The sequence below is a fragment of the Hippocampus bargibanti genome, linkage group LG10 (genome assembly GCF_051943395.1).
Source record: "Hippocampus bargibanti isolate YZ-2025 linkage group LG10, ASM5194339v1, whole genome shotgun sequence".
NCBI classification, from domain to species: Eukaryota; Metazoa; Chordata; class Actinopteri; order Syngnathiformes; family Syngnathidae; genus Hippocampus; species Hippocampus bargibanti.
The window spans coordinates 13,443,792-13,465,995 of record NC_142743.1 but is presented as its reverse complement, the minus strand read 5'-3'; the positions used below and the strand labels follow the sequence as shown (position 1 = coordinate 13,465,995).

Here is a 22,204-nt window from a genome sequence, read left to right as displayed (position 1 = left end):
GCCCATAAATCAATCCCAACTATTTGGCTTCTGAGATGTCTTTCACGCCAGGCACTGTCTGTCCTGTTTAAAAAAAAAATGCGGCTCTCCACCTGACCATGCCGCGCTTGTGCCAGACTGCTTTTCTTATGGGAGTTTCCATGGCAGCAACATGTTGCAGGGACCTCAGGGCCGCCAACGCCGCACTGGCTTCCCCTCGGGGGTGAAACGCCAACCTCCCAAATCCTTTCGCACCTCTTTGAGGGAGCATCTGTGAGACCACCGCACGAGCATGTTGGCCGTGCAGTCGCTCCATCCTAAAACAATGGCTTGGTGAGCAGCTGCGTTCAGAAAATTTGCACGGTGCGTGCGTACGCAAGCGGGACGCACATGACATCCGTTATCGCTGGGCAAATGTTCACGGACCGGACCTGTGGTTAGGTGGAAAAACAACGATTAGGAACCGCTTAGCGTCCGTAGCGACGCGGGTGTGCTGGATTCACCCCAACCTGAAACGAATTTGATAAAGTTGTCCAAAAGACTAAATTCATTGCAAACAGTTGAAACGGCGGCGAGTTCCCATTGCCCCCCCACACCCGCCACCAGTTTCTCCCACACTTATCAAGTGTTGCGCCATTGCTGGATAGGCTGTGGGGACATCTGTTCTTTTCCCAGACTGCGACGTCCGAACCCAAACACTGAAGCCTGCTTATGGCACAAAAGCCAAGATATTTGTTTTTAATATAATAGTCCATTCAAGATTCAAATGAATGCAATACTTTAATTGTTGAGTCTATATTAATCAGCGGTAAATAACAAAATGTATATCAGTAATTGATACAGAGGTGTCGCGTGACAGTCCTAAATTTCCCTTTGTCATTGCACACTTGGTGTTTGTAGTCAACGGTAGCCTTCTGTTTGCGCGCCAAAAAATAAGCCGAAGCCAACGAAATCCGTCTTTCATTTGTCGACTGACACGTTGACACTCCTGTTTTTGGAGACCAAAACAGGACATACCCAATAAACACTCGGACAGGGGGTCGGGAGGTGGGGGGCGGGGAGGTCAGAAAGCTGTTGTTGCGTCTACGAGATGAGAACGAGGTCTTGTATGCTCACCGAGGATAATAGAATAAGACGCTATCACGTCATGCTTTTTAGTGCTCGATTTTTTTTTGTCAAGAGATGGTTTAACAATGGGTGTTATTGTAGCGGTCGTTGGCAGGGTCGTGTCGCAGCCTAATTTGGTTTTCAGCAATGTGTCGCTAAATCAAGTGACCCAAATATTACAACTGGAACGTCCTATTTGCGGACTGATGTTCTCCCCGTGGGATTTGTGGGGCTAGGCTGGGTGAAGATCCTACACCCTCGAGAAAGCCAAAGTCCTTTGAGTGACATGGATCTGTGTCGGAAGGTTACGGCGTGTGGGTTGCGGAGGATTATGACCTTGCATCCCCCCCAGGGATCTTCTCACGGTGAGCAAATGTGACTTTTTTAGTGACAAACTCATCACGCAGCGGGGGTCGGTTGTACTGAGTCAGACATTACCTGCGAGAAACCAAATTAACTCATTCACTGCCAGACTTGTGCAAAAATGTGTCCACTCCAGTGCCAGGGGTTTTGTCATTGTCACTCAAATTCCAGGGCCCACAGAATATTGAGTTTTAGGACTACTTAAACATTCAATGCAGATTAAGAAATCTTAGACTCTCTTTTTTCATCAGAAAAAATAGTTAATTCCTAAATTATATAGGCCTGGAGTTATATGAGCTTGAAATGAGGGCGGCTGTACAAAATAATGCAATACATACATATTGGTTTATATAGTGCTTTAACAAGCGCTGAAGCTGGAACAAAGTGCTAACATGGAAAAAGGGGAAATGCTTCCCTCTTGTGGAAGGGAAAAACCATTGCCAGAGGCCATGGCCAGCACTTTCGGCACCCAAGTATGAGAAAACAAAACCCAAACAATTTCGAGAATGGTGCTCAACGTCAATTCCCAAATGAAGTCGTGAATGGCAGTGATTGAGTTCTTGGCAGTCGTGGACAGCTGGCTTTTCTCTGGGTGCGCCAGTGTCCCCCCCCACATTCCAAAAAGACCTGCAACCTTCATGATGTTAAGCGGATTAAATGAAATAAATGAGAACAATAGTTTTCGAAAGACCGTCTGCCATATCTATAGACCAATACGTTCTCGGGCAATACTTCCTATTACCCCCCCTCCCCACCTTCCACATTCGTGAGTCTGATTGGATGTCCTCTCCTCTGTGGTGCAGTGACCACTTTGCTCTACGGATCAATAAACCGAGGCACTGTTGAGCTGACGCGGTGAAAAGCAATGTTCATAAATAATGAACCCTCTTTTCCTCCGTTCGCTCAGAAAAGACCATAATGGCAAGTAGGATTGTTTCTTTCCAGCCCCCCACCCCTCGACTGGACTGGTTCGGCTTCATCTTTAAAGGACAACCGACGTCACTTTTTTGTTTCGTAAATGACATCAGAAAAACGTTATATAGCATCTAAAATACCCAAAACATGCAGTATGATATTTTTAGTCAAATGCGAAACACCAATAAAAATGACTTAGTGTCTAAAAAGTACTTCAATTTGAAACCGGAAGTGGCCAGTTTCAGAAGGTCCCGCCCCCCTGTTCGTGGTGTCACGGCAAGACGTCTTGCCTTGCTCGAGAATCAAAACAATGGTTTCAGATTCGGAGAATATGCTTTCTTGTTACTCATCCATTTATGAATATGATTCAAATAGTTCTGAAGAAGAAAGCATACATGTTTGCAATCGATTAAACAATGTATTCCGTGTCATTTTGAGGCATCAGGGGTGGGAAATGTCATACCCAAAAAAGGCAGAAAATGGCAACAAAGCCGTGTAAGGAATTAATCAGCCCGTTTCCACAGGCTGATTAATTCTTTACATGGAGCTTTGTCGTCCTCTTCTGCCTCTTTTTGGTCCTACACGACATTTTCAGACCAAAGTACAGCAAAATGCATTGACGTGATGGAAGGACTGCTACAATGTGTCCTTTTTCGGTCAGGGGCGTTCCTTCAGTGACGTAGGGTGGGGACTCGTCACCAACTCAAACAACTCTTTTGACTTCAAGACGGCGCCGCGACAGTGGCTGCCTTTCCAGCAGCTTATGTATTTTGTTTTTCTACTTTCATTCCTTTGATAACTTTGCTGCTGTGAAATGTAAATTTCTCCACTGCGAGACTAATAAAGGCAAATCCAATCCAATCTTTGTAAAATACGCTCAGTAGAAGTCATCTCTCATCTCATTTTCCGTACCGCTTATTCCTCATTAGGGTCGCGGGGGTTGCTGGAGCCTATCTCAGCTGTCTTCGGGCACGAGGCGGGGGACACCCTGAATTGGTTGCCAGCCAATCGCAGGGCACACAAAGACATACAACAGTCACTCTCACACTCACACCTAGGGACAATTTGGAGTGGTCAATCTGCCTGCCATGCATGTTTTTGGAGTGTGGGAGGAAACCGGAAGACCCGGAGAAAACCCACGCGGGTCCGGGGAGAACATGCAAACTCCACACAGGGAGGCCGGACCAGGACGCGAACCGGCGACCTCTGCACTGTGCAGCCGGTGTGCTAACCACTCGACTACCGGGCCGCCCCAGTAGAAGTCATTTGAAGCCATTTTACAAATTATGGACACAACTTGTCCGGAGACGTCGGTTGTCCTTTAAGCTGCGCTGTTATCATCAAAGTGAACAGGAGGCGTTTTTTGAGAAGCTTTAGGTGTGTGCGTGTGTGTGTGTGTGTGTGTGTGTGTGTGTGTTTGTGTGCGCGCAGCTGGCAGTGACATCAGTGCACTCGAAAGGAGACTTCATTGTACGGCTGAATGGTTTAGAAAAATTAGCAACGGCTAATGGTGATTTATTTCATATCAATGTTTTCATCTTACAGGTTAGTCGTTTGATACAAAAGAAGCCTCGCGTGGCCGAATTATGATAAAACAATTTATTTCTCCACTTCACTTTAAAAATGACCGTACTTTACAGACTATTACCCTCAACCTAATTTTGCAGGCTTGCTTTATATACTGGTATAACTTACTGTGGTGAGATATAAAGCCTTTGGCGGCCATCTTGCGTTGCCACTCTCAGCAAGTCTAACTTGAGATTTCTCCGTCACATTTTCACAATATTTTCCATCTCTGTGGTAGAGAAAGGGCAAGACTGGGGGCGGGGAAAAACAAAGTTGGCTGCCATTTTCTTGTTAGGAGAACGGGCTTGTTCTCTAACAACACATTACTCATCGTGGCGCTCCGTGTGCATCTCGAAAAATAGTTTGTATGCCAAGATTAAATCTTCATAAATTTAACGTTCGTAAACCGAAAAGTTTATAAACCAAGTGGTTCGGAAACCGAGGTATCACTGTACTGAGATAAAATGAAAACCGAGAATTTCCTCCTCCCCAAAAAATGATGATTTTTAGCCCACCACTTGTCCAAGAGAAATGATGAATCACAATTTCTGTTTACTGACTCGTACGCGATTTAATTTTTCTACAAACTACCAGTCGGAATTTTCTGGGATTATTTTTTGCCGTAGTACAAAGTGGTGTTAGATGTATTCTGAAAAAAAAGATTTAGCTTCACTTTTATTATGCTTTTTGTGACAGTTTAATGTGTAGCATATCGGTTGGGGTGGGGCGAGGAAAGTCTTTGAGGCATCAGGGGTGGGAAATGTCATACCCAAAAAACTCTTATGAGTTTTCATTGTTTTGAAAGTAGGGCCCATCAGTATTTAGGTCAAACAGCTTTTGAGCTCATTTTAGAAGACTGTTCTTGCCAGAAGTTTGTTAAATCAACTTTACGATCAGTTTAGTTTAGTTATGGTTGTTCATTTTTTAACCCCTACTCCCCACACACAGTAATTTTCCAGACTATTATCATTATTCGTCTCGATGTAAATTTGCCGCACAGAACCCTGTGTTTGCGTCATCCCCCCCAAAAAAAACACATCGGTCAGGTGACTTGTTTCATTATTTGCCATGCACCCCCTTCCTCACCACTCCTGTCACAATGGTGCCAATAGGGAAGGGACAGGGAATCAATCAACAGAATGCCTGAGCTATTAATATCACACTGTTGTTGCGGCGTTTTGTTTTCGGAGAGTCATCCCATCTCCTCTGTATTTTGCCATCCCTTCCTCCGATGGTCCTCCGATGTATCTGGTTATGATATGAATGGATTACTTGTTATCGGCGTGTCTTGCAAACGATCATTTATATTCAGATTTATATTCATATTTGTGCTCGGAGCAAGGCGACTTGGTTGCGAGGACGCTTTTGGAACTTCTTGCTTTATTTTGCGCTCCTGAGGTGTCATCACACGGTTTATCTGAAGTATCCCCCATCCCCAAACTTTCTTTATTTATTTATTTTTAAATGTAATATTTATTTATGTATTATTTATTTATTTATGTTTTATGTTTTAGTATTTATCTAGGTATCTATTCATCCATCCATTCATTTATTTGTTTATTTAGTCTAGGTATCTGTTCATCCATTCATGTGTTTATTCTTTTAATGTAATATTTATTTACTGTTTATTATTAGTTTTTTAATTTATATAGGTAGTTCTTCATCCACTTATTTATTTATTTATTTTTGGAATGAACCGGTAATGAATTCTCAAGATCGAAACACACAATCGCCCCCTTGAAGTTCCGAAAAGTCTTGACTTTTTTTTACAACCTATTTTTTGTAGGTTTTTGCCGGCATAACCTCCAGCAAAGATGCTTTTTTTTCCAGATGTCCCTCTTTTTCATAAAGATTGAAGCAGTAATCTGATGCATTTTGACAGATTACCATCGTAATCTCCCATGCCCTATTGTCAGCCTCCTAACTACTTTACCCCGCTGGACCGCAACCCCTCTGCGCCCTCTGCTTCTCCTTCTCGTCGTCATCCACAAGCGTTTCCACCGCATGCAAAGTGGCTTTGCATTTCTGGTATGATTCCGCCTGCTGCCCTCTCGATTAATGGAAACGTCTGGAGCTCTAATGTCATTCGGAGAAAAGCACTTTTATCAGCAACTTGAGGGAGCTCAGTGTGAGCGTAGCTGGTTGCGCTGTGCGCGCGCATGTGTGTGTACACACAGTGGCTTAACGGGGATAGCATCCTCAGTTCACGGCGGCTGGAGTGGGGAGAGGAGCCTTTTTTTTTTGTGGGTTGTCAAGTGAAGGCAACTGGGAAACAATCACGAGGGGTGGGGGGGTTGCAGCAAAGAACTACTACGGCTATAAATGGAAGTCTGTTGGCTTGAAGATAACCTGGTCCATGACACGGAGTACTCAAGGAACCAAAAGGGCAGTGGGTGGTGAGGATAACTTGAAGGGGTTCCACAAACAAGAAGGTGTGTTTTTTGGGGGGGAATTTTGACAGCGCTAAATGAGCAAGTGGATGTGCGGCTGTGGTTGCAGCATCATCTCCTCTCTGATGAAGAGGCTGGGCCGCACGTTGTGCTGCTCGGACCTCCTGTCCTATAGTAACACGTCCCAGCAGCTGCACAGGCTCGCCGCCGGGGATCGGCCCAAATCTAAGGTACCGCTAATGTTATTTGAATCTTGCCCTTGAGCGGTCCAAATGTCCCCCAAATATTTTGGAGCATCATCAGGCTCTCTATGTGTATTTATTTTTTTATGGTGAGATATTAACATTGTAATGATACCAACATTCAGTCAAAAGTACCCCGATGTAATTCTGAAAAGATGCAGCGGTAAAAAAATCTAAAACTTCCGCCAATTACATGCAATTGTAGCTTTAGCATTTTAGCTTTAGCAAGTCACTGCCTGTTTAGTCATTTGAAAATGAAGTGAGGACAAGGTAGCAGTCCGTATTATTATTATTATTATTATTATATATTTTAAGGGGTCTGAAATACCTGTACAAGAAAACGTACAATTAAATGGGATGCGATTAAAAGATGTGATTAAAAATGACTTATTGCATGAGTTTTTTTCTAGCTCTACCGGGAAGTTTATATTATTATTATTATTATTGTTGTTGTTGTTATTATTTTTATTATTACCACACAATGATTGCCCATTACCCAATATTGGAAATTAGCGGCTGCTTCTTTTTACCTGTATCTTATCAAAGGCTAATGTTGTTAGCCGTTGCTAATCTATGCACCCAAACAAAGCTCACTGCAGCTCATCTTATTTCGATACTGCTTGATAGCATTTACTTCAAGATGCTTTTTCAACCCTCATGGGGGAGGAGTAGTGGTGTAGAAATGCAACTTTTCTTCAGACCAGACATCTTTGCTGTTTTACCAAACATTACTCGCTATGTTACATTTGTGGCATCCGTTTCGGTTTGCAACCAACGGGCGGCACTGTAGGGCCATGCCTCCAGCTGCATGGGTATTGGTTGTTTTAATCATTGGCAGTTGAAAGGACTCCCAGCACGACCATTCAGTATCGGGTCATTGTTTTTTTTCACCCTGTTTCATCTTGTCATGTTTTGTTTCCTACCTTGGACCTGATGACTTTGTTGTTTGTGATTTTGTTCCTGCTGACTTTATTTAATACATTTTGTTAAATACACCCTGATCATCCCTCTTGCCTGCTTTTTTGGGGTTCACAAACCACCACCACCACCACCTTGCAAACGGTGAAAGCAGACAGCGCTTCCGGGCCTTGAATTGCTAATTGAATAAAACATCAGTGGCCTTGTGAATCTTCTTCGGTGCTTTGAAACAATTCTTGAAGTCGTGCACATTTTTGCATCAAGAGAGCGGCAGCACAGGAATTGATTCTTTAATGGAAGCGGCGGCCTTGACAACAGCGCGCCAGAAATTGCTCATTTAAAATGGATTACTTCAGACTGGCTTCGGTGATTGCTGCCGTTTCTCCTCAAGTAGACAAAGAAATTATTATTTTCCTTTTTTACTTCCCTCGAAAGGAACGAGTAACAGGCAAACAAGATTGCTGTGGACCTGGTTTCTCAAAATTCCACCCGGTCTGACCGACGGGTTGGAAGGTAACCGGAAAAGCTGATTTTTGTCGCAGCCCTATTGCTTCAGAGCAAAAGGAGCGTTCACAATACGTCTGAATTCTTCTCCTTTCCAAGACAATTCATTCACGCTCTCAGAATTGACAATGGACGCTATGGTTGCATGGAAACTGTCAATGTTAAAGAGGTAACCCTGAATTTTGTTTGAGAATAACAACGTGCTGATATTGAAAGCAGACATTTTTTTTGTGTGCAATTTTAAAGCCTTGGCAGGTGTCTTAACTCATTCGCTGCATTCCCGAATTGATTCGGGTCTTGTTTTTTTCTTGCGGAGTGTGCCGATAAAGCGCTGGCCAGACCATGAATCTGTATGTATTGTATTTTGTAATGCCGCCCCCATTTCAAGGTCATATAACTCCAGACCCATATAACTTCAGAATTAACTTTTTTTCTGATGAAAGAAGAGAGCCTAAGGTTTCTTACACTGAATTTAATGTTAATGTAGTCCTAAATCTCAATATTCTGTGGGTCCTGCAATTTGAGTGAAAATGCATTTTTACACATCATTTGGTAGTGAATGAGTTAATAACAGTCATGCAATTGAAGAAGCTACCCAACAAATGTTTCAACCTCAAAATACAACCCCCAAAAAACGCAGGCCATATCCGGAATTTTTACCCTTAGAAATCTTTGCTGTTCACTCATGTGGAGCTTACACTTCCTGTGGGACGACGCATGGGACTGACTGTAAATAGAAAAATCAATTAATAGCTTCTGCATGGAATTAGAGAGGCCAAGAAAACAAATACATATGCAACTGTAGTATGAGTATGAGTGGGGTAAGATGCTTAAAACAGTTTTTTTCGGAACCAGTAAAAAAATCAAGCACTGTTTTTGAGTTGTGGTTCAAAAAGAATTTTTGGGGGATTAAAAACGTGAATCAGTCTTTGCAAAAAACAGTATCAAATTAGTAGTGTATAGTTATAAAATATTAAATACAGCAAGACTTGGTGAGGGATAACTGCAGTAAAATTAAATTAATGATTCAAATAATATGTAAAGTACAAAACAATCATTTCTTAATGATTAAATGAAAAATGGGGGGGGGGGGGGGGGCATCCATGGGAGAGTGCATCACTGCTGTCCAAAAGCAACGCAAAGGCTCTCCTCGCATTTGCCAAAAGACATCTCGATGATCATCAAGACTTTCTGTGGACTGACAAGTCAAAAAGTGACTTTTTTAGGTGTGTAGCCTGTTACTTCTGGGATAAAAATGGCATATCATTAAAAAAATTATCCTAACCTGTGGCCAACATGCTGATGGCCAAATAGTCTGGCTGCTTTACTACCTCATGACCAGGACATCCAGTTGCTTTGATTAATTAGATTATTAATTCTGCTCTACCAATTTTTTTTTACAAATCCTGAACGGTCCAAAACATACCAATAATTCTCCCCCCAAACCATACCAATAATTCTCCCCCCAAACCCAATATTATTAATGATGTAACAATAATATTCTAGATAATCTCAATTTTCTTTTCCCTACCGGATATCATTGTTATATAAAAAAATCAGAATTATGCCCCCTTTCATTTTATTTGTTCATTACTATATTTCACATATGTGTATTTGGGGTATGGGAGTTGCAGCTTTCTCCAAATATAATTATTACAAATATAATAATTATTAATGTAATAATAATATTTAAAATAGTCCCCCAAAAAATCCTTCAGGACACCATTGTTCGAGAAATAATAAAACATCTAATATGCTCCCTTTTTTTGCATTTTATTTGTGTTCATTACTGCATCTCACATCTGTAATTGGGGTTTTGATAGAGGTGGGGAGGGGCAGCCTTCTCCGCTCTCAGTATTTGGTGTTAGCTTAATTGTGCGGAAAACGCTAAAATGAGTGCTAATGGTTCCTCGACCGTCTCTAAAAGCCCCGAGATTGACTTGATGGCCCCAATCGCTTCCAGGTCCTTGATCAAACTCAACCGAATAAGTCGTGGTTGGCGGTGCATCGTAATGAAACATTTTGACAGGCAGATAGTTTTTTTTTTTTTTTTTTTTTCACAGATAGACAGGGGGTTTTGTTCTTCACTCATTTCATTCTGCCGTGCTTGTGAACAGTGGGAGTGTCCTTGTCCTAATCCAACTGCATGCTGTCACCCAAGTGGCCCATCGGGAGTCTGTGCACAAAAACCCAAGGCCTGATGTTCACGGCCCTTCCACCTCGCCGCTGCAAGCCACGAAGCTGCGATCCCGTGGGGTTGTGGGGGGTGGCAGTGCAACCTGAGATCTGGCTAATGCTTCCCACCGCAGTGCTCGGACCATGCGTGCAAAAAAGAAAAAAGAGCCGACTGGCATTGTCCTCAAAGTCAGATTAAATGCTAGTCTTACTGAAACGGATTTCAAAAAATAATAAGAGCGCATGTTTCCCAGAAATATTTGCCATTGAATATTTGAAAATTCCATAGGACCGCCCTCTTCAGTTTTCGGGAACAACAATGTTGTAACAAATAAAAAAAAAAAAAAAAGAATTACTGCATTAGCAATGGCAGCTCTCGACCGTGTTACCCCAAGTGACCCGGCGTTGGCGTAGTCGGCCAGTTAACAGCCATTCAAATATACTCTTATTCCCTGACGCCCATATCACTCACCAGGCCAGACCCCGCCTCTTCAAACATGCACGGCCACTGGTACAATGGTAGAATGTGAGAATACTGACCCCAAGAGGCGGGCAGCTCACGTGCACATTGATTAATTGATTTTTTTTTTTAGTAATAAGTGAAAAAATTTATGGACTGTTACCATGCTTTTTAATATCAAAATAATGTTGGTCCCCTTTGGTTTGCTGGCCAACCATCTATTTATTTAGTTATTAATTTAGTTATAAATTATCTATTTTTACTTTTTTTTGTTTATTCACATATTTATTAAATTACAGATTTATTAATTTGTTTGCTTGTTCTGTAGCCACAAAGGGACATATGTCTTCTTGTGCCAGTCCCAAGCCCGCATAAATACAGAAGGTTGTGTCAGGAAGGGCATCCGACGTAAAAGCTTGGCCAAAACAAACATGCAGATCAAACCTCTAAAGATGGAGGACACTGATTTGCTGTGAAGCCGAAAGGAAAAGAAGTTTATTCACTTGGGTTTGCCTTTATTAGTCTCGCAGTGGAGAAACATATTTATTTAATTGCAGATTATGCATTTCTTTATTTATCCATCAATTTAATTATTGATTTCATTTATTCATGTAATTTATTTAACCATTTATTAAATGTATTTAATTCATTTATTTTATTTTATTTATTTTTGAGTGGAAGAGGGTACTTTATTTGCGCTGTTGCTTAAAGGACACCATTTTTTTGTTTCCTAACTGACATCAGAAAAACGTTTTATAGCATCCAAAACAGCCAAAACACACAGGCTGATATTTTTAGTCAAATCCAAAACACCAATAAAAATGAGTTAAAATGTCCCAAAACTACTTCAAAATGACCCCGAAAGTGGTGAGTTTCAGAAGGTCCCACCCCCTTGTTCGTGCCCTCACGCCAGGACGTCTTTGCCCTGCTCTAGAATCAAAACAATGGCTTCAGATTCGGAGAATATGCTTTCTTGTTACTCATTCAGTTATGAATATGATTCATATATATATATCCTGGAGTTGTATTTGTAGAGTTGTTTCACGTGGGTCTTATATTTTAATCCGAATGTGTGAGCTGGATGTCCACTCAATTGATTTCTTGGAAATGCTTCATGCTTCAATACTGTGGAGACTCTGGCAGACTAACAAAGCACCCCTTTAATTTTTTTTTCTTTTTTGCCCCTGAACCCCCACCCTCAAAAACATCCAGAAATGTGAAGACGGGTTTATTCTGGTTTTGTTGGTGTGTGTGTGCGGGCGTGTGTGTTGCCGTCTGTGGATGTTGGAAGCATGTTTGTTGCTCAAGGTGACCCTGCCATTCTGCTGTGAGTAGAGAGCTTCCTGCACGGCGTGATCGCTCTTGTCTGCTCCTGCGTGACGTGAAGTCGTACCCGAATTATTTGCATCTCTTTTGAACTGTGTTTATTCACAATTGGAAGGGCTAGGCGCAACAACAATTGGGGCTTTGATATGAACCTCGGTTTTCGAATTTGTAGTCCAAAAGGTCACAAAAATTCTTTTTGAGGAACTTCTATGTAAGCTTTCACTCGTACAGGAGTGGTCCATTGATGAAAAAGTTTATTCAGCCGTCATCTGTATTTCTTTGAAGGTGTCGGGCGTTTCGCTTCTTATCCAAGATGCTTCGTCAGCGAACTAAAGTCTTGCTGGTAGTCATGGTGGGGTGAGGTTCAATTTGGAGCATTCGTACAATAGACTGCTTAGGCAACATAGGCCTATTTATGCTGATGAGGTGATACCAGAGCAAATGGGGCAATCAGGCCAGTCATAGACCCCATACTCAGGCAGAACAATAGAAGTAATCAGTGCAGCTGCAGGGAGTAGTCCTCTGCTCCCCCCAACCTGAGAGCAGGGACCAATCATAGCAGAGTCCGGCACCGCCACACCTGGACAGTAGGGATATATATATATATATACGGCCAAAACTACCAGCAAGACTTTGGTATGCTGACGAAGCATCTTGGATAAGAAGCGAAACGTCCGACACTTTCAAAGAAGTACAGCTGACGGCTGAAGAAACCTTTTCATCGACTAATTTGTGGAGCTGGAAATTCAAATAACAATTGACGTCAAAATCTTAGTCTGAAATATTTTGTAACTCAGTTCGTTCACATAGCGTTACAAATTTTGGTCAAAATAATAAAAACATTAATCAAAATACTGATACTCATGGGGACAGCCGTGGACAGTTTTTATTAGACAAAAAAAAAACAGTTTTCGTCTTACAAAAATATGATTTTGTGTCTTAACATTTCTTTTGCCTTCTAAAGAAAAATCTTTTTCTTTTTTTGTCATTCAATTATGTTCCATGAACTTTTTTTTTCACCAAACAAATCTGTCATTAAATAAATTCTTGTCTGTTTTCAAAGAATCTGACTTTATTCTCTCAGATTCACACGCTGCCTTTGTAATATCACAGTAAATTGTGTTATAGAGAGACTGGGGGAGTCACAGACAGAAAGGCATTTGTGTTTTTTTTTATCGCCAGATAAAAGCACAATGGAAAATTTTCCAGAAACGGAACTATTTTGTGCATCGTGACTTATCTGACCGTATTTCTGCATGTTTTTTGTCTCTCCTGCAGCATGTCAAGACCTTCTCCTCCTCAGACAGCTTAGCGAAGGTGCAGGAGGTAGCAAGCTGGCTTTTGGAAATGAACCAGGATCTGCTGTCGGGGGGCAGCAGCAGCAGACGGAGTCGGGGATCCGGGGGTACGGCGGCGAGAGGTAACGCCTCCTCCTCCGCCGCCCAGGCACCCCAGCAGCCGGCAGAGGAGGCAGACGAGGATGAGCACATGAACCGGGTGCTCGAGGACGAGGAGCGGCCGCGGGAACAGGTGACCATGCCAACCTTTATTGTTTTCATTCCGAAGTCAACTCATTCACTGCCTGATGATGTGCAAAAATGTGTCCACTCCAGTGCCCGGGTTTTTGTCATTTTCACTCAAATTGCAAGGCCCACAGAATATTGAGTTTTAGGACGACATTCAATGCAGCGTAAGAAACCTTGACTCTCTTCTTTCATCAGGAAAAAAACGAGTTAATTCCTAAATTATATAGGTCTGAAGTTATATGAGCTTGAAATGAGGGTGGCTGTCCAAAATACAATACATACATATTGATTTATATAGCGCTTTAACAACAGCTGAAGCCCTCATGTGAGGGAAAAACATTGCCAGTCTGACCGGAACTTGATCTGCACCCCCCCTGCAAGAAAGACCAAAACCCAAAAAAATCCGGAATTTCACTCCACCTCATGCTTTTCAATTCCCGAATGAATTCGGGAATGGCAGTGAATGAGTTAAGTGGAAAAAAAAGACGACCGTGACGTACATTGTATTCTATTAATATTTTATTCTATTTATAATTCTATATTTTTTGTTATTGTATTTATGATTGTCTGTGACTATAAAGTGTCCTTGAGAGCTTTGAAAGGCGCTTGAAATAAAATGTATTATTATTAGTAGTAGTAAATCCGTGAACGCATCACATACAGGTGCACACGAGCATCAGAAATGACGAGCAGCTATCCCATCGGTGGCTACGTAGCGGCTAATGTAGCAGTCTACATCACAGGTGTCAAAGTCAAGGCCCGCGGGCCAAATCCGGCCCGCCACATCATTTTTTTTTTGGCCCGCGAAAGCAAATCAAACTTGTTAAATTCCATGATGATTGCTAAAATCTGAGCCAAAATTTCATATTTTTGGATGTCAACCACAATAAAAGTCATTATCCTTGACTTCAGATTTGAAAACGAGTTATTCATTAATTTGCTGTGTGCTCTGTATGTAATATTTGAAGGGATTTAAACATTCTAATGGGTTCCCCAAATTCATAACGGCCCTCGAGAGGAAACCATAACTACAATGTGGCCCGCGGCAAAAAATGACTTTGACACCCCTGGTCTACATCTTCAATCGGCGCTTTATTTTAAACGGCACAATGTTGTATTCTTAACATTTGCAATTAGACGCCGCAAATGTTATTATGTAATATTTTTGTTGTCTTCAACTTCTCTTGTTTTGTTGTTTTCATTGGAAACGTTCTTGCTTTGTCCAACTCCGCAGCCCGAGACCTCGCAGGTGGACGCGGACAGAGGACCGGCATGGGCCCCGGGGGAGCTTCGGCCGAACAACGGCGCCCCGGGGGGAAACGAAGGAGGCGAGGAAAGGCCCCCCGGAAAACCGCACCAAAACGACAAAGGTCCCCGCTGGACGTGGAGGACAGACCAGAGGCAGCGGACTCACGAGGAGGAGGACGAGGAGGAGGAAGAAGAGGAAGAGGAGGATAACAACAACCGCAACGTCAGCATCAACATTCGCCGGGAAGAGGAGGAAGACGAGAGGACAGAGGGAGGGCAGGAGCCGAGGAGGTCGAGGGAGGAGGATGAGGAGGACGAGGAGGAGATGGACCAAGACAGCGACGACTTTGAACCCTCGGTGGAAAGCGGGCGGGAGGAAGAGGAGGAGGAAGAGGAGGAGGAGGAAGCAGAAGAGGGGCTGATGTCCCCCACCATCAAGAACAACGCGACGGTCGCCGGCAACAACGTGGACTCACACCAAAGCTCCTCCAACAAGAAGGTAAGCTTCTTTCTTCATTTGTCTTTGGATGGGTTACCGTCAACCCACCCGAGCTGCTGCTTTCTGTCTTGTTTATGGCGCCCTCTATCGACAACACCCCGTCACTGCAACTGTCACTTTTGCTTGGCTAAAAAAAACACAATAAAAAAATATTGCACGCTCATGCAGTAAACTTTGATTTTCAAATACATTTGAAATTAATTATAATTAAACAAAACACTACTTAAACGAGACAACCTCTGAACTGAATGTTGTTTTGAAGGTTTTTGTCTCCCTCTGGTGCACCAGACCAGTATCACACACGTTGGCTTCAATTTTTTTGCTTGCAGAGGGAAAAAAAGAACGACCAATTTGGAGGCATTTGAGTCAGAACTTGTACGTTTGGGGGAAGGTCATAAGTCAAGGTAGAACTATCGTATTTTCCCATGTATAAGGGGCACCGGAGTGTAAGACACACCCCAATGAATCGTGTATTTTCAAACTTTCCATATATATGGCGTACCAGACTCTAAGGCGCCCCTTCAATGAATGAAAACAACTTCCGAATGCAGTATAAATATATCAAAGTTTTCCAAATATAATGCAGACAACATTATAAGGCGCTAATGTAGAGGCTGCGGTTACGCAGCAATTTTGCTACAGTGGGAAATTGAGTCTGTGGCTGCTGAAATTAGTTGTAAGACTCAATAGTTGACGCTCAATATTACTTCACATATAAGGTGTATAAGGCGCAGAGTCATCTTTTGAAGAAAATCAAGGCTTTAAGGTGCGCCTAGTACACCGGAAAATACGGTAATTACAACAGCAGAGGTAGGAATCGCACATTAGTTTTACCGCCTGTTTGAAAAGGGGATTTAATTTGATTTATTTTTATTCAAGACCCCCGCGGTTGTTATTTGCACGATTCCACTCCTGTCCACCAGGGGGAAGCATTTATCCAATTTATATGAACAAACTATCCTTGCTCATGCTGTACTGTATGTATGTAACCTTCTGTACTTCAGATGTTGAGTGTTGCCCATCTCGCTCAGGTCAGACGCACCGCGGCAACTATTACATTCACGCGGACATTGTCCAGGAGTGATTCCGTCGTTGCTTGGCCGAGTCTCAGCGTTTGGCTGAGGTGGAGACATTTTTTTTAGTCTGCTCAGGGCTTATTTGAAGGCCATAAAAGAGCGAGCAGGGAGGAATTGCATTATTTGCTGGAGCAAATGATGAGCCGCGCCCGCAGTAAAGCATCTCTTGCTTTGCATTATGTTGCCTATTTAGTAGGTTATAATATTCAAGACATGCTAAACACGCATTATCACCCTTCAGCCTGAATTAATAGGCTGAGGAGAGTCCATTATGAGGACGCTTTTTATGTTCATGAGCTACTACGCTACATTTTGCATGAATGCAAATTATTAAGGCTACAACCGGGGGCTTGGTTGTATGTTTCAAGTTGGGTGGTCTACAGTCCAAAGAACAAATAGTAAAACATGAACATACAGTAAAGTCTCGTTATATCAATATTCAAGGGAGTCCGAAAAAATATCGATATAACCGGGACTATTGATATATCCGACCCTGTTTGCATGTAATTTTCTCCGTGCGTGCATAGAAATAGTATCGATATAACCGGGACTATCGATATATCCGATATCGATATAACGAGACTTTACTGTATTTCATGATTGGAATAAATCATCCAGTAAAAAAAATTAAAAAAAAAAAAACCTGCAATGGACTCTAAAATAGTTTAAATTCTTCTCTGCAGCATTCGTTCGGTCATATCAATTTGTATAGCCTGGGAAAAATACAAAATAAATAGCCAAGGGTGTCAAACTGAGGCCCAGGGGCCTGATCCTGTCCGTGACATCATTATATGGCCCGTGTCAGCAAAATGTTTTGCATCAACTGCCATAATAATTTCATCTGTAAAAATTCAATTTTTAAAAGTCTCACCATATTGCAGCATATTTTGATTACTAAATTGTGTAATGTTTTTTAATACACTTGGACTACCCATACATTTTAGAAATTATGGAGGAACATTTTTCGGGGTTATCGTTTTAATTTACAACCACAAACTACAACGCTGTCGTCCCGTGGAAATTACTAAAATGGATTTTGCCAGCAATGTACTCGACAAGTGTCAAATAAACTTGAATGACAGAAGGAAAACAAATTGAAATGATAGATTTGCCTTAAAAAACGTATGGAGACTTTTGAATGACTCAATATTACAGATTATTGTTGACGGAGCGCTAGGACACGGTTTACACTTAGAGGCGTTTTTATTCGCATTCATTGTCGTCTGATTTGAATACATAATCTACACACAGACACCTTCTGCTGCTTGAACAGCTGCCAGGAAGACTCCATTGTCGAACAATTGTGTACAATGCATCGGGGGAGTGAGGGGTGGCTGAGCCACTCGAGCGTTGAATAGCACACGCTCGCTCATCTGTCGGGCCCGGATGCTCGCCTCCGATAGATGTTTTCGCTTACCTAATCCTCCTCAAATAATGAGAGCAGAAGAGAGGTTCAACGCACACATGGGAAGTTGTCTGACATTTGGCATCACCCCCGATTGTCATGATCGTGCAGCCAACCATTTGCGATCAAATATCATCCTGTGCGTTAGCTTAGTACGATGTATCGATACATGTAGCATATTCTCTGGAATATAAGGCGCACCTTCAACAAATGACATATTTACAAACCTTTTCCATACATAAGGTTTGTATTTCGGAGTATTTGAGAGCACCTTCATGATCAATAAATAGAGTGGTAAGCGTATACAGTTTCCCGTGAATTAACGCAGCAATTTTAGATAGGTAAATTTGTAATTAATGCAGAAAAAAATATTTGATTATATTTATGAATACAGTGATACCTTGGCTTACGAACTTAATTGGTTCCCAGACAGAGTGTGTAAGGCGAAAAATGTGTATCCCAAAAATCAATTTCCCATAGGAAACCATTAAAATGAGAATTATCCATTCCCAGGTCCCCATAAAACATAATTTTCTACTTTGTAATTTTCTTAGCCTTAAAACTACACAAAATATACCTTATTTTATGTATCATAAATGTGCTATGATATTATAGTTAAATAAATAAACTGTACTGTATAATTATTTACCTTTGTGATGGTCTTTGATGGCTTGATGGAATGGAGTGGCCGCTTTCATCAGCATGAAACACTTGATGAGGAACGTAACCTTCTTCTTTCACCATCTTGAGGAATGATCCCTTGGAGGTGCTTTCTCTGCGATAATTTTACCCTTTTCCTCATCAATTGTGTTCTGTTTAGCTGGGTTGATAGCTTTTTGCATCAAATGTACGGATGGCTTGTGCAGGTTGATTGTGGAGCCTGATTGATGAAAGTTGAAACTCTCACTGTCGTCTGCCTGTCCCTTTAATGTTTAAACCACCTCCCCTCACTGCTGCGTTATTGACCAATCACATGGCTTTCACCAAAGACTGGGGGCGGGGAATAGAGGACAAAAACAGTCGTCTGCCATTTCGTCGTTAGAAGAACAGGCTTGTTCGCGAACGACACATCACTCATTGAAGCAGCTCCGTGTACGTACGTAACCTCCGTGTAAGTTCGTATGCCAAGGTAAAATTCTCATAAATTTAACGTTCGTAAACCGAAAAGTTCGTAAGCCAAAGGGTTCGTAAACCGAGGTATCACTGTAATCATTGACAAAAATACGGCACGGTGACTTCATTTGACAAGCAACTTTGACAAGCTTTTTTTTTTTTTTTTTTTTTTTTTTTCTGCAGATTTATCCCTAAGAACACAAGCCAAGGGTATTATTGGTCCATAAAAATCTGACAATATAATGAATGTACAATAAATAGTTGGTTATGTTTATACATAATCACATTTTTATTTCCTAAATTCAAGAGCGTTAAAACTTTATTTTCTTGTTTAGAAGTAAATGATGAAAAAAGTTACAAATATTTTTATTTGTGCTTTGTTGAGTGCCCCCGCCCCCAAAAATGGCTAGGGGGGCGGGGGGGTCGAGAATGCTCGCAATGCGGAAGTTCCTCGGACACATTCTTTTGCCAAGGGGTCACGGGAGCTGATTTCGCAGCAGCAGTAGGTGGTGGTGTTCGGTCAGTTGGGGTAGCGGGGGAGCGGGTGCGCCGGGCAGCAGCTGCTCGGCAGTGACATCACAGGCCAGACGCTTTTTAAGTGGTGCTCCTCAGCAGGGGACTTTGGACTAAACTGGACCGAGGCCTCTGTCCTTCTCATTTAAGCTATTTGAAATGTTTCCTGACTTCTTCCTGGAATTATAATTTGTTAGTTTTTGCCCCCCCCCCCCACTCCTCATGCCTTTAGCAATGCTCCGCCATTGCCTGATCCCCCGTTTCTCGTCCGGCGGCGCCCATAGGGATACTCAAAACAATGGCAAGGACAGGACCTCCGCTGAAACTGCGCCGGAAAGTAAAACCTTCCATGTGGCCGATCCGAAGGATCTTATCGCCAACCCTTTGCCCCCCCAGAAAATCCTTCGAATATTTAGTATCAACATCATCGCTCAGGGTTTGCCGTTCTGCCGTCGACGGGTAAGTGCAGAACGTCTTATGATCACGGACAAAGTTGAATACGCAGACGACAAAAAAATATCATGGAAACAGACATTTCTTCGATTTCAAAAAAAAGATTATGGAATGAAAAACTCAGTTGAACAACTTACTTTACTTTCACAGATTTCTGAGATCTCTCTTTGCGCAAACTCATAAAGTTGCTTCAGTGATATTTGCCTATGCCGTGGCAAATTCCAAGACAGCTACCGTTATTTGTATGTGTCATGCTTTGTGTCATGTTGCCGACGAGCTTAATTTTAGCTTTGCAAAAACTTGACAAGAAAAAATACGTACATATACATGCACACACATGTATAATTTTATTCATGTTACAGTAAAGTCTCGTTATATCGATATTCAAGGGAGTCCGAAAAAATATCGATATAACCGGGACTATCGATATATCCGACCCTGTTTGCATGTAATTTTCTCCCGTGCGTGCATAGAAATAGTATCGATATAACCGGGACTATCGATATATCCGATATCGATATAACGAGACTTTACTGTATTTTAATAAAATGTTATTTAAATGGAAATATGGACTTCGCTAGCAAACAGGGGAAACTCAGTAGTATACTTGCATCGTGGTTAAGGAGCACGCAGTGGAAGACCGCAGGAGGTTCGAATTATGTCGCCCTTGAGCTTCAAATACCACAAGAGGAGCCCGTCTGGGGTGGGGGGTTATCTGCCATTTGCTATTCTGAGATGCACACCCCATTCCTGAGCACACGGAGCGGGTGGGTCAGCTAAAAAGCTCCCGGGTCAGCTATGTGTCACTGGCGTCAACACCCCCCCCTCTCCCCACCTCCAAACTCATTTCTATTTGTCCTTAATAACTCTTGAAAATTTTTATTTTGGGACTTCCTGAAAAGTGCTCGTTTTGGAGGCGAATGCTAATGCTAACGCATCGATCTGCAAAATTGCTCTCTGAAAGCATTCCGAATTGAGAGAGCTTTCCTGTTTTTTTTTTTCTTCTTTTAAGGTCATATTTTGTTTCATATTCAGTACTTTTAGTAAACTGTGTGTGGTTTTCAAAATCAGTCGTTTGTCAAAGAGGACATGAAGGTAGCTGGTGTGAGAGAAGAGGATGCACAAAGGACACTGATTCGCTGTGATGACTCCTGAAGGGAAAAGCCGAAATGAAAAGAAGAGCCTCCGTCGGTTCGCTGCATCTCCTACGCTTGAGATGATATTTAATTGATTATGGCCGAAGCAATGTTGGTGCCCTCCTCTTTTAATCACTGTGCCGGATATTTGGTAGATCTGGAACGCCACGGTGTTAGCTTTGGGATGTTAGGCCTTTTGCGTAAAACTTTTGGGATCGTTCGAGACCAGCTCGTGGCAGCAAAATCCATCCTGCAAAGTTTCTGTTTTATTTCTGTATTGATTTGGTTCAATAAACATCGTTTGGCCACTTTATAAAACGCGTAAATGGGACTCAGTTCCTTCCCACGCTCAACCTTCCACAATGAAATTTCTTTTCACTCTGACTTTTCTTCTCTTTTGATCCCAAAGCCCCCCCCCCCCCCAAAAAAAAAAAAAAAAAAAAACACTGAAATTGCTCTTGGTGCAGAAAATGCCCTCTTCGGATATATTCCGTTGGATACCAATCTCAACCCGAAATCGATTTTTCTTTAAGACCTCCGTCCCTCTCGAAAAAAAGAATTGGCCCTGCAACAAAACATCACATCACACGGGCCACAATAAACACCTTCATTACGCCCCGCCTGCCCCAAAGTCACACAAAGGTCCCTTTAATAGCGTCATTAAATCATCCGCGTGGCTTGGTAACGTTGCCAAATCAACGTTTTCGTGTTGTCGCCGCCCCTTATTTTCTCTGTCTGCGTCCGGTGATGGATAGAGAAAGCTTTTGTTGCTCCCCGCGTCAAATTTGATAAGATCACAACATTTCACATTTTCTGTTCTCCCGGCAATTGTTGGGAATTACAGACTGGAAAAAAAGGCAAGCGCAATAAGACATGGCGATGCAAAGGCAAAGATTCAATTTCAAGATGAGCTCTCGCAGAACACCAGTTTTGTTTTTCATTTGCCCCATGCTCCCTTTGAAAGCAGGAGACCATATCGGCCAAAATCTTGTAAATTAGAATTTTACACAACCTACAACCACATTTTCCTACTCCTGTATGGGATGATTCATCCCCGTAGGAACATAATATATTCACATACTGCACTATCAATGATTTAAAATATATCTACAGTGAAGCCTCGGTTTACGAACCCCTTGGCTTGCGAACTTTTCGGTTTACGAACGTTACCTTTATGAAAAATTTACCTTGGCATACGAACTATTTTTCGGGATACACACGGAGCTGCCACAATGAGTGATGTGTCGTTCGAGAACGAGCCCGTTCTCCTAACAAGAAAATGGTGGCCAC

The 22,204-nt window shown here is 42.2% G+C and overlaps 1 protein-coding gene across 1 annotated transcript in view; it reads left to right on the top strand.

Annotated features, from left to right (window-relative positions):
- fbxw7 (F-box and WD repeat domain containing 7) overlaps positions 1–22,204 on the top strand; it is a 67,126-nt gene that overhangs the window by 4,643 nt on the left and 40,279 nt on the right. Inside the window, 2 exon segments of the mRNA XM_089007189.1 lie at positions 13,224–13,475; positions 14,706–15,218. Of these exon segments, the coding sequence (XP_088863315.1) occupies positions 13,293–13,475; positions 14,706–15,218 (696 nt within the window). The 5' untranslated portion in view covers positions 13,224–13,292.